This window comes from Carassius gibelio, chromosome B18 (assembly GCF_023724105.1).
Source record: "Carassius gibelio isolate Cgi1373 ecotype wild population from Czech Republic chromosome B18, carGib1.2-hapl.c, whole genome shotgun sequence".
Lineage (NCBI taxonomy): Eukaryota > Metazoa > Chordata > Actinopteri > Cypriniformes > Cyprinidae > Carassius > Carassius gibelio.
This window is the reverse complement of record NC_068413.1, coordinates 3,832,241-3,845,968: the sequence shown is the minus strand read 5'-3', so window position 1 is coordinate 3,845,968 and position 13,728 is coordinate 3,832,241. Positions and strand designations below refer to the sequence as shown.

At 34.1% G+C, this 13,728-nt stretch overlaps 1 protein-coding gene across 2 annotated transcripts; it reads right to left on the bottom strand.

The window, feature by feature from the left end:
* Positions 1–2,363: 2,363 nt before the first annotated feature.
* neto2b (neuropilin (NRP) and tolloid (TLL)-like 2b) lies at positions 2,364–12,258 on the bottom strand. Of its 2 annotated transcripts, XM_052581670.1 has the most exons (10): positions 12,087–12,258; positions 10,059–10,115; positions 9,753–9,896; positions 7,975–8,223; positions 7,806–7,853; positions 7,110–7,237; positions 5,971–6,199; positions 5,407–5,520; positions 5,086–5,216; positions 2,364–4,008 (listed from the first exon to the last, which is right to left on the bottom strand). In XM_052581670.1, exons 1-10 carry the CDS (start codon positions 12,094–12,096, stop codon positions 3,484–3,486), a joined length of 1,635 nt encoding a protein of 544 aa, XP_052437630.1. In that variant the 5' UTR covers positions 12,097–12,258; the 3' UTR covers positions 2,364–3,483. The 2 variants fall into 2 exon arrangements, with proteins under 2 accessions (XP_052437630.1, XP_052437629.1); XM_052581669.1 differs by lacking the exon at positions 12,087–12,258 and having other exon boundaries at positions 10,059–10,157.
* Between the last annotated feature and the right edge of the window lie 1,470 nt (positions 12,259–13,728).

The window sequence follows — 13,728 nt, the reverse complement described above, 5'->3', positions numbered from 1 at the left end:
TTAGCCAGTATTTCTAGTTCTTGCCTGAACACTTGACTGAAATGTTGCGGATTCATTTCTTACCTAACAATGACAAAGCAAAGTGTGCAACCGAGCGGTGCTAGTAAAATGTGTCCTGTGTGATATCATAAAGTTCTTCAGTGCAGGACAGGATGATCATGTCACATGTTGAGTCCACAGCATGAACCATCCTTTGCTTTCAGGTTTCACTCAATCCGATCCAAAACTGAAAGAATAATGAATAAAATCCAGATATATTTCAGTTGTGGTTGATCAGCCATAATGTGTTTAATGCAGCATTGCAAGGGCCATAAAATTGTAACGAGTGGAAAAACACAGGATCATGTGGTCTATTACATAAACGTTATATAATTTGTTGATATCAAAAGTGATAGCAAAATTGCTTCATAAAAACATCATCAAGCAGGCTAACTTTTTAAGTGGCAGATCCAAAGCCTCTCATAGATCATATTTACATGAATAAGGATTTAAACAGAATTATATTTTGTATTTGGCAGCCATGCTTGGTATTAAATGTATAAAACCTGAATGTTTATCAATCAAAATACAGTTTTAAGACACCTTTAAGCAAAGCATTTGGCTGTCTATATTGTTGAAAATAATGACAAATTACTGTTTTAGTGATCATTTGATTACAAAAACTAGTATGCACATAAAGTGTATTTATATGGGACCAGCCCTGGGATTTCCCTTTAGCAACTTCCTGACTCAAACAATGAAACTGACCTAATTTCACAAAGTTTGTCTGCGTTATTTCTAGATTTTATTGAAGAAATATGCTCAAATGAGGAAAGCATAGTATTTTAACTGTAGCATCATTATGACTTATTCACAGCAGCAGATTTATCTAATCAGTAAAAGCTTTAAACTTCAGATGACTGTTTCTGTAAAAAAACACTGGAACAAAGCATCTTTTAATGAATCACAAACACAGCCATTTTTACAGTCAAAAGACAATAAATCTATGCATTAAGGGTCTCATATACTGTATGTTTATTTATGTTCATTTTTACAGTCTATCCTGTCAAATATATGCTACTGTAATAAAAACAGTAAAAATGTGCATGTGTAACACAGGGCTCAGTGAGGCATGAAGAAAACAACTGGAGATTCACTGAATTTAAAATAAAACTCCACGTGACATCTAAAGTGTGACATGACAAACCATGCATGAATGGTCAAGATGACACTAACATGAGGGCTTCAGAATAAAAGCACATGAACATCTGAATTGTGTTAGAGAGAACCAAACGAGCGGGAAAGGGCATGGAATTTCTGTACAGTTTAATTTATGACAAAAGTTATTATGTCTACAGTCATAATATGGTCATAAAAAGTCCTTTGGCTGCACAGTGATGTCAGACAAAATCATTTATGTGGGCAGTTTCATGTGCATGTGAAAAAATCATTGAAGAAATTACTATTACACCCCAGTTTTCTGGTTACATATTTACTGTGTTTCTTTTATTATAAAATAATTGGCATTTTACATCATTAAAAAAATAAATGTCTAAGGGCTGTTTTTATTTGAAGAACTTCATACTACAATAAAAATTAATTAAACATTAAGGATTAAATTACAAACTAGAGCATGTGCTATATTGTGCATACAGTATGCAATATAAACATGCAAATACAGATCACATTATAGCATTACCTTGGGTTCCTTGTTGCTGTATAAAGAAGTTTTTTTTTTTTTATAAAAAATGTTAATGATATAAATAATATATATATATATATATATATATATATATATATATATATATATATATATATATATATATATATATATATATTTATTTATTTATTTATTTATTTATATATTCTATACTATATATATATTTGTTTTTCTTGTATTTAAAAGTTAATTCATTTTGTTGTGTTTTTTTTTTGGGGGGGGGGGGGTCATTTTTATTATGGTTTATGTCTATTTTTGAATAATTTTTATTTAAGGTTTACTTATTTTAGTACAAGTTGAACTAAATGAAAATAAGAAATAATTGCTTTGGCAACTAGCTGAAATTAATCTTATTTTTTATTTCAGTTAAATTTCCATTTTTTTTTCAGTTAATGTTTCAGTATAAAAAAATGGTTTAATGGTTGTGGTTTTAGTTTTGGTTTTAATTTACTTTAATAACCCTGTTTCAAGGGGCGGCAAAAAGGAGGTACTGAGAAAGACAAGAAAACCGTTGAAATAAAATAGTAAAATAATAAAAGAAATTCAAACATTTACAGCTATGTATTATATTATATCATTGAATTATATGACTTCCGCTCCACTCGAGAGTCCATATGAGGGAGCTCTGTTGGTCAAATAAAAAAAATAATAGCGAAAGTAGTCATTTCTGTTAAAAGATGATATTTATTTTCACCGATTGTGTTCATGTGACAATGCTCTTGGTAATCCCCACAAGGCTATGTCATAAACAGCACTTTAGAAATGACATACTCTCCTCAATAAACCTCAGTGAGCATTACACCTCTTTTAAAAACACAACCACATCATCAAACACCACAGCACAATCAACCTACATCAGATTAGATTGGTTCAAAGAGAGGGGAAAAGAAACAGACACAATCCACAGTCCTTTCTCCCATCTCTCCACACAAACTGTCTACTAATGAAATCATCCACAAGACATCGGACAACATTTACTTCACCAAGAACAATTCCTGATGATTTTTCAGTGGTTTTATCTCTACAACTCAATAATAACACCATAATTAAATTAAATGTCAGTGATGACAGTAAAGACATTTATGGTACAAAATATTTATATTTCACTACATCTTTTAAACTTTAGATTAATTAAAGAATCATGAAAAATGTATCAGTTTTCCACAAAAAAATATTAAGCAGTACAACTGTTTTCAACATTGATAATAATCAGAAATGTTTCTTGAGCAGCAAATCAGCATATTAAAATGATTTCTGAAAGATCAAGTGACATTGAAGACTGGAAAAATGATGCTGTAAGTTCAGCTGCGCATTTTGAAATATATTCAAATAGAAAAATGTCATGTAAAAGCCCAAAGCTTTTAATGCTAGTGTAAGTCACTGCATTAAACTATCAAAATGAATTTATCAGTAACAAAATCTTGAGCTGCTCATCATGAATATATGCATTAATGCCCAAATATTGAATTAGCAAAAAATTATGCAAAATGCCATTCCATGGCCAGTAAGAGATATTTAACCACTATTGGCAGGTGTGATAAACACTTAATTTCAGTCCTGACCTACATGATCTGGTTTTGAGGAATGAGAATAACACCAATAAAAAAAAATACTGGACTTGGCTTAAAATCAAGTATAGGCAGGGCAAAGGTTTCAACGACAAGAAAAATGTTGAAATAAAGTCATAAAATAATAAAAGAAGGTGTAGGCAAACATTTACAGCTATGCATTATATTATTGAATTTGTACACGGCAAGCCAAGTGTCAGCTGACTTCCGCTCCACTCAGAAGTCCATAGAGAGGGAGCGCTGTTGGACAGGGTTGGCATGATTACGTACCATCATCACGTTACGTCCACGGGTGATAAAATCATTGTATCCGATCTCCTCCATCACCCGTTCCTCCAGCCCGAGCTCCTCATCTTCCAGTGCCTCTCTCAGACTCTGGGCGCTGTAAGCGTGAGCGTGTGGGTCGTGCGTGAAAGCGTGCGAGCGGAAGGCGCTCCTGCGTCCGTCGAAGCTGCCCCAGCCTCTGGCCCCCACAACCGTACTCATGTCATCAGAGCCGCGCGAGAGATGATGCGCTCTGCTTGCCATGATGATGGAGGCGGCGCTGCTCGGAGCTCCACAGTGATGCTCGTGGACGCAGCGGGACACGCTGGAGGAGCGGCGGAGCTTCTGCAGACTCTCCAGCTCCTCCGACAGATCCTCCGGCAGCTCCGCTTCCCTCATGGAGAAGAGCTCGTACTGAGGAGGATCCAGCACCTCCTGCATCTCTGCAGCGCTGAACAAACCCTTACGACTCAAAACCTGCAGCAGACAAATACACATTAGCAAGGTAAATATTAGTGAATCATCACATGAATCACGTAACAAATATTAGGGTTTAAATCCTTAAAGTGAGTGCACAGTGGCATTAACACAACATTTTACTTTTATAATTATAAAAGGATATTCAAAGAGAAAAAAAAAGTTAAGAGGGACATGATTCAGATTTTTTGACAATCTAATTACATTTTGATAAGAGATCGCAAAGACATTTTTGTTAAAACATTTAAATAAAATGCTTAATAAACATGCACAATATGTGTGCATTAAGTATATAAATTGAGACCTTTTTAATTATTCTTTAATTTATTATTAATTGTAATAAATGGCTTTTTGGCATTATTATCCATGCTGTCATGTAAGGCTGCTTAGTCCAGGGAAGAATCATACTCGTGATTATTTTGGTCAATATTGAGATCACTGTTATCTATTTTTGAAATAGCATATTTATTAAACATAAAAAAAAACATTAAAAAGTTTAAAAAAACAAATCAAATAAAAAATGAAACTATTAAATAAAATACATAATTTTACATATACACATACACATACACATACACATATACATATACATATACATATATATATATATATATATTATTTAAAAAACTGAAACTAGGTATATTACTTAAGATTATTATTTATTTATTATAAAAATCAATTTTCAGTTTAATTACTTCTTGTTAATTATTATCTGGAGTTCATTCTCCAAACTAGTGAAGTCTTTTTAAACTGCAAAAATAAAGGTTTTCCAAAAACTTGCTCCTGCTCTTGGTCAAACAAACAGCACAAAGTCACACCAATGGCTGAGTCAATACGGCTGTGTCAGGAAACTCAAATAGACAAATGCACTGCTAATGCTTTGATAGCGCCACAGTGTTTGCTTTTTTCAGAAGAATCAACCTACAAATGGCTTATATTCGTAGCTGAAGAAAAGAAAAAAAAAACATTTATAAAGCTGAAAAAAATATTTAGAATCTCTATGTGTATTTCTGGCCCCTTTATGATAGGGGTCAGAAATTAATTTCTCCTCCTAAATGATGATTTTGATAAAGTCACCTTTTTTCTCGGCTGCTTCATCTGTATAAATACAGATATGATGAGAAGAAGCAAGACCACACCAGACGCCACTCCAATCACAGTGCTGTGAGTTTTACTCATGTGTTGGAAGAAGCTTTTAGACTTCTTTTCTGAGAGAGACAAGGACAACAAAGGCAAAAGAACGCAGAAGAATACAAGTGAGATAAAAAAAATGAACCTAAATGAGAACAATAATAATAAAACTGAATTCTGAAAATGTATTACTGCTTTAAATAACCAGGGTGCATGACGTTTCGAAGAAAGCTGGTTGAAAGACTGGCATGTGAGAGCACACCATACCTTTGCAGTTGTTCTCGTCCCAGGGAAACACACAGTTCTGAACACCATTACAAACCAGAGTGTTGTTGATGCACATGTTGCTGTGACAGAAGAATGTGTTGGCCGAACATGGAGCTGCAAAACAGAGTTTTTAATGAGATGCAAGTCACTTGGATGATGCAATACCAATGCAGCCCACATGATGGACCTCTCACGCAACAGGAATGAAATCTAGCACCGCTGGTCAATCTAACTGTGTTTGCCAAGCAAAACTACTGAAGCACAGTGTTCTGACTTATTTTGATAAGAAAAAAATAATTTTTTGTGTGTTACAGGTATTTTTTTATAGTTATAATGTATTCCTAGAGAAAGGATAAAAGATAAAGGAAAATTTCATTCAAAAAGTTTAAACATACAGAATGGAAAATTACATTTGTGAGCCATTTTTAAATCTCCTTTTGCATTCAATGGATAAATAACAACATATGGTTTTGGAACAATAGAATTAATGGCAGAAATTCCATTTCTGGATGAACAATTACTTGAATAAAAGTGCAGAATGTGAAAAGGCAGATTAGTGCTCACGTTCAGCAAAGACGGTGAAGAGCATACGGAAGCGGCTCAGTTTGCTGGTCTCGTCGGCCCACATTCTGACCACACCCACAGCGTTGTCAAGCGTGATGTCGTTGGCAACAGTGCTGCAGAACTTGGCCTTTAGGTCTTCAATGGCATTACTGCCTTCATAGATTGCAACAAAGTTCTTCTTACACTCATTTGAGTTCTCCAATTGATAGTCCAGAAAGCGGAGATAAATCTGTGTGTGTGTGACAGAGAGACAAAGAGACAGTTAATGCCACTGTAAGTACATAGTTTTATTCTATGGCTATCTGAAAAACTGTCTGATTCTGATCACTCACAGCATTGGGTTGCTAAATATTTTTATGTCAAGCCGCCAAACTGCATAATTATTCATTTTCGCAGGCCACCTATTTCCTGAATATCTGAGTTAGACTGATGGCTCTACAGTGACTTACTTCTTATACAATAAAATAATTTCTGCATTTAATTGTATTTATTTATTTATTTATTTGGTAAAAAAAAAACTAAATTAATTTAAATATTACAGTTAATCAATTTATATTTGTATTTATTATGTTTAATTTTTTAAATGCATGTATACATAAAATTACAGATTTTTATGCATATTAGTATATTTTTTTAAATGCATTGTATATATTTCTTATTATTTTGATTTTATTTGTTTTTCAGTTGAATAATGTTTGAAGATCAAGAGAATCCTTTGTTAAAAAAAAAATTCAATAAATGCACATTGTTCCAAAGTTAATAAGTAATTGTGGTAGATGATTATGATCTCAGTCTTTATCAAAATAATCACGATTATGATTCTTGCCAAAACAAAGCTGCTCTAAAAGCATGGATAATAATGGGGAAAAGCCATTAATTAAAATGAATAAATATTCAAATGAATAATTAAGAATATTTAAAGTGTACTCAATTGAAATATTCAATGCAAAAGCCAGTCATGATGTGCATATTGATTGAGCACTTTGATAGAGGGGTTTATTTAATGATAGTAACCAGCTGACTGCATGTTATCCTGTATCTTACACAACTTCATTCCAAGACTCGACATCAGTGACTGTACATGATCCCTTACAAATCTGTGAGAGAAACAGCTGTTTCAGCACAGCTGCATTACTAACCTTAGACATCGGTGGAGCTCGTATGGTCCAAATACAGTCCAGGGCTTCCCCTAATTTCACCTTGTTTTCCTCCTCAACTTGACTAGATCTGATTATACCATCTGATCCAGACATCTCAAACTGACAGTCTGACAGGAGGAGACAGTTAAATCAACATTAAAATATTATAACTATATATCTTTCAAGTACTTGAGAAGAGACCTGAGGCTCTCCAGACAGCAGCTGGGAAAAGTAATACTAATAAATTCTAGGGCACTAAAATATTCAGGAGTTTACATAACCGATGCACTAAAGATGGAATTTACATTTATATTTGTTGGGTGCAGTAACCATAGCAGCTAAATAAGAGGGTGTGTGAAATTTCATTCTGATAGATACCAATACATTTAGAAAAATCAAATCTAAAATACTTTAACAGCTTTAAGAAAAAGTATTTTTTTTATAAGAATGTGCTGCTAAATCAGGTTTAGATTTAGAACACATTTGCAATAGACCAGTATCATTTTTCAATTTTCAATTATTGAGCACAAATGTTTATAGGAAATGTAAAACCATAAAATCTATGATTCTTTAAAAATGCTATTTACATATGTAGTCAGTGCAGAAGCTTTTATCCAAAGCAGTAAGTAGACAAACACCCTGAAATAAGCACCACCCGCACCATACTACATACATACTGTAAGAATTTCTGTTTACCTGGAATGGGATTCAAGAGTCCCCCAATATGGAGATGAAAGTCAGGATCTGGACTCAAAAAAGGTTTTCGATAAAAAAAAAAAAAATTCAAATGGAAATGAGAAAAAGGGCATTCAAGTAAAAGATTCTAAGATTTAAATGCATGAAAAGATCTGCAAGATGCATTTACCTGCAGTATATGAATACTCCACCCTGAAGCCCAGGCCCTCCAGCTCCTCATCGCTGATAAACCTGATCCACATGAAGCGTCCGGAGGAGGTGACAATTCCTGGACTCTTTGCTCCGCAGTATCGATTAATCAAAGGAGAGAAAACAAACGGCCCATCACGGATTTCAATATTGTCAAAGCGGCACTCAAAGGACGGCTCGATGTAGTAGATGTCATCGAAGTCGAGCTGGATTCTCTTCCGTGGATGGGCTGAAGTGGATGAGAAACAGAGCATGAATAACTGTTACCACTGAGAAATATACACCACTGTTCAAACGTTTGGGGTTGGTAAGAGGTTTTTGAGAGAAAAAGTATATTATGTTTACCGTGGCTGCATTTATTCGATAAATACAGTACAGTAAAAACCAACCCGATCTCATGGCAATTCGTACATATTTTACAAGGTGGCTTATTTGTATGAATTCATAAGACCACACTCGTACAATTTCATATGATTTTTGCCAAATCGTATGTATTTTGTACGAATGACCTACACCTAACCCCTCCCAATAAACCTAACCATCAGACAAATCATATAAAATCGAGTGAGGTCGTACAAATTCATACGAATAAGTCAACTCGTAAAATACGTACGAATTGGTCGTGAGATAGCGTTGGTAAAAACAGTCTTATTGTGAAATACAATATGGTTTTAATATATTTTAAAATGCAATTTATTCCTGTGATGTAAAGCTGAATTTTCAGCATTACTCGTATGATCTTCAGGAAGCATTTCAATATGCTGATTCGCTGCTTTAAGAAACATTTGTTAACATCAGTTGTGCTGCTTATTATTTTTGTGGAAAATCATACTTTTTTCATGAATCTTTGATAAATATAAAGTTGAAAATACAGCATTTACAGGTGTTCGTAAAAGAAATCGTACAATATAAATGTCTTTTTTTGTCATAATTGATCAATTGAAGGAATCTTTGCTTTTATTAAAGGATTAGTTCACTTCCAGAAAATAAAAATTTCTAATAATTTACTCTCCACCATGTCATCCAAGATGCTCATGTCTTTCTTTCTTCAGCTGAAAAGAAATGTAGGTTTTTGACGTTAGCTTCAAAGGGCTCTTTATGATCCCAGCCAAAAAAAAGGGTCTATTTTAGCGAAACAATCTGCCATTTTCACAAAAAAACAAAAACACCTACAAAACTACTTTTTAACTACAAATGCTTGTCTTGCACTGGCACTGAGATGCGCATGTGTGTCCTCACGCCGGACATAACCATGTTGAGAAGGTCACAAATGCTTAGTTCTTCATCTGTGTACTTCAGTTTAAAAAGGTACAGTAGAGCAAAAAACTCCAACTTCAAAATCGTCCGACATCCTGGTTTTCCTTTTTTTTTTGTAAAGGGCTTTTGACTTTCTGACTTTCCTTTGTCACACATGATCTTTCCAACATGTCTACATAATGCATGAGATAGAACTAGTGAAAGAAGGTTAAAAAAGTCAATGTTTCATTAGATAAAACCCATATTCCTCGACTGGGATTGTGTGGAGCCCTTTGAAGCTGCATTGAAACCTCTTGGGTCCCACTGAAGTCCATTATATGGTTAACCTTAATCTCTTTTCGACTGAAGAAAGAAAGACATCTTTGATGACATGGGTGTGAGAAAATGATCAGGAAACTTTTATTCTGCAAGTGAACTAATCCTTTAATTCAGCAAGCACCCCAAACTTTTGAATGGTTCTGCAACAAGTAGGACAGGTATCTGTGGAAGCGAGACTCATACCCTCCAGGATGTACACACACTCCTTGTTTGGTGGGTAAGTGTTGGGGTAGTTCGGAGAACTGAATGAGCCTCCATTTGCCGTCTGGATCAGAGTACCGCAGTGAGCCGGTTTCTTATCCTCAACAGCCACATTCTGAGGCAAGGCTAACATGATACACACACACACACATAAGATGATCTACAATAAAGGTAATGTCATTAAAGCAAACCAGATGGGAAAGACTCATTAAATGTTCATTTCTTGTTCTGTTTCATTCTCTCTCACACACATGTGGCTTTGCGTGCGAGTTCCCACTTCAAACCAACCTTGAGTTTTCTGTGCCAGTGCGAAACCCTCCTCTATCAGGATGAGCAGAACCAAGGCTGCAAGAAAACAAAAATGGGGCATGTTTACAAAGTCTTGGGCATCTTGGAGTGGTCTTGGACGTTCAGTGAACGTTTCTTAACAAGATACACACTATGTGGAAATCAAATACAACTGCAGATATGTCGAAAATGTAAAAAAAAGTTTCGTTTGTTAACAAGCCTATTATTACTTGATCAATAATGCAGTAAAAAGAGAAATATAGTTTAACACTTTAAAAAATATTTTTGGAATGTAATTTATTCCTGTGATGCAAAGCTGATATTTTCAGCATCATTACTCCAGTCTTCAGAGTCACATGATCCTTCAGAAATCATACTAATATGCTGATTTGCTGCTATTATTATTTAATTGCTGTTTAAAACAATTGTGCTGTTTAATATTTTTGTGGAAACAGGATTCTTTAATGAAAAGAAATGTTTACAAACAACATTTATCTACCGTGATATTATAATTGTCTTTACTGTCAATTTTGATCAATTTAATGTTTACTTAATGAATAAAATGTTTCACTTCTTTAAAAAATAAGTTGAGCAGTCTTGTCTAAATTTACTTTTGACTTTTTTTGTAGGTTAGCTCTCTGTTCTGTTAAAGGACAGATACATGTCCTAGTAAATATAAATGCAACCAAGGTCTTAACGGTTTTCATAAAAATATGAACATTATTACATTCAAAGTTTCACTAATTAGTTGTAATTACTGCTCTACCTCCACATTGTTCATTTTACTTCACACCTGCTTATACTGCTATTTCTCTGCCCTTGGAAACAAGATGTTCACAGTGAGATGTGGATGTTCAGGTCACATCCATCAAGCCTAAAATAAAATTTAACAAGCTCCCAAACTCCTGATCCTCACATACAGAGCTGAAAATTCACAAGTTTTATTAAAAGGGAAAATGACACCAATCTAGGATCTGATCCCAGAACGTTTTGCAATCAGAGTTTAAGCTCAACGGCAAAGTTTTTCAAATTACTGCAGCACATGTTTGCCAATTATGTGATTTTCATGACATAAGGTATTTAGAGTTAGCTTATCAAACCAATTTATGTAATTTCATCAAACAGGATAGGAGTCAGACAAATCAATTGAAACCACAAAACAGAACTCTAAAACTTGCTTGAGTTTTTGATGTTGTTTCTCACTAAAATAAATGGGAATGATCCATCTGCATCAGCCTCTTGAAGCCATTAGAGATTATGACTTGAAGAATGATGTCATGAATGCAGTTCTAGGATATGTGGTTTTATTAAGGGTTTGTAGAAGAGCACCACATCTGCTCTATTTTCACTGACCAACATACAGACTGTGGTCAAAGCAGACATTCAACCTAGTTTGATATAACTTTACTAAAGGCTTTCTGGGCTGGCTGGTCAAACAACAGAGTGAATGCCAAGAAATAATTCTGTTTTGAGCTCTAAATTAAGTTATGAGCTGGATGTATGAAAAGCTAAATTAATTCAGATAAACTTTGATTAAAAAAAAATACTATTGTATTACCATGGTTGCATTAAAATGCTATGGTATTTTACAGTGACATGTAAATATAGGCCTACACTGTTAAATGTCAACCCATTACAATTGAAATCTTAAGTTCCATAGTTGCATTAATTTTTAAAAGCCATAAATTCCATTGAAGGTTATCTTTAGCTTTTTCCGCAAATGTTAATTTGATTAATAATGGAGAAAATCGATGTTGACATACGTATAAAGCTGATAATAACTGACAAATGATTGTGGCAAGTTGAAAAGAGGAAGACATGCTATTATGACAGTCATAAAAACAGTTATGATGAATCTGATACATCACTGTACCATGGTAAAAGCACAGTGCTTTACTGTAATGTGTACATTACATATTCTCAAAACACGTTTGACATTCGCGCAAATATATTGGCGTCAGATTTATAAAGACAAATGTAGCATTCATTAACAATGAAGCAACATCAATAATTAAAACATGAACTCACCCTCATGCATTTCCACTTTCAGTAAACACTTTTACTCTGGTGAGATTTTGTTATCTACATTATAAACGACATTAAGTTAGAGCGTCTCAATATGGCTCTGCAACAGATTTCATGAATAAAGAAGCATCTTTTTCCTGGAATAAATTGGAAAAAAATCCATTTGAAATCTAAAAAAAAATAGCCTATACGCCGAGACGTTTGCAGACTCCTGAGCGACGCGCTTCTGGAAAAGCAGTTCTCTTTTTGATATTGAGGAGGGAGAAGGCTCGCCGCATCATGAATATTAATTAATTCCATGACCTAAGCGCGGTATGTGCAATTGATTGGCTGATAGGCACTTAATCTGAACCATTCAACTGCTGATTAATGCTCATGAATATTAATAACGTCAGTTTTTTTTTTTACCTTATGTACTGATGCGAGGCGGCACAGTACACCTGAAGCTACACATATTGTACGAAAATGTGTATTTACACAGGCTTTTAATGATGCATAAACAAATTATAGTCGCAGCAGTATATATATATATATATATATATATATATATATATATATATATATATATATATATATATATATATATATATATATATATATATATATAAAAAAAATTTTTTTTAAATTAGAATATGTAACCATAATAAATAATGGTTTATGTTGCAGATATTTAAAATATATCGTCTTTAATCTTCAATTATAAAGTATAAATGTGAAATAATTAAATTATACATAAAAATATTAAACTATAAATTAGAAATTAAATATATACAGCCGCATTCAGACTGCTACATTCACTAAGGGCTGAGCTAAGTCAGAGCTGTAAGTACTATCTATTAGTTATTCAAAGGCAGGAAGGAGTCTGCACCGAGTTTTCTTAAGCTCTGTAAAGACGTCTTGGGATAGTGTTTGTCAATCCTGGTCCAGGAGGGCCACCAGCACAGCATGTTTTGGGTGTCTCCCTTACTGGACACACATATTTCAGGTCTCTAACCCTCTATTAATGAGCCGATTAGTTATGTTAGATTAGAAGGCATCTAAAATGTATAGTTCTCCAGCCAGGACCAGGATTGAGAACCACAGCTCTAGGAAGATTACAAAGAAGCATCCACATGACCTTAGTAATATTCACAAGCTAAGTCTTGATAGTGGGATTCATAATATTGCGGATGGGGTCTGCACAGCTGTTGGAAACAAGGGATTTGAGACTTAACACTGGTCTCTTGGAGGGGTCTGTCCCACCCATGAATGCTTGATAAGCAGTATGGGGACCGAACTGATGAAGTGTGTCGCAGAAGCTGATTACATGGATGCTGTAAGGCAGGATATGAATTCTAATAATATCTGACTTTCAACTCCAGATCACACAATGCATTGGCTGTCAAGGTTTGTCGCACACTACTTAGCAAGCATCACTATTATTATTGCTCATAAACCCTTGTATTAAAGAGGCTTGGACGTGGGGATTATCTTAGATCCATCTAAACTGGCAAATGTTTACAAATATTTCCCATAATTGTATTTTGAAAGATTCAATTATCATCTTCATTCTATGCATGTTAAATAAATGTTTGGTTAACTGCGATTAAGTTGACACCATTCAACTGTTGATTAATAAAACTTGTGAATATTAATTATGTCATGT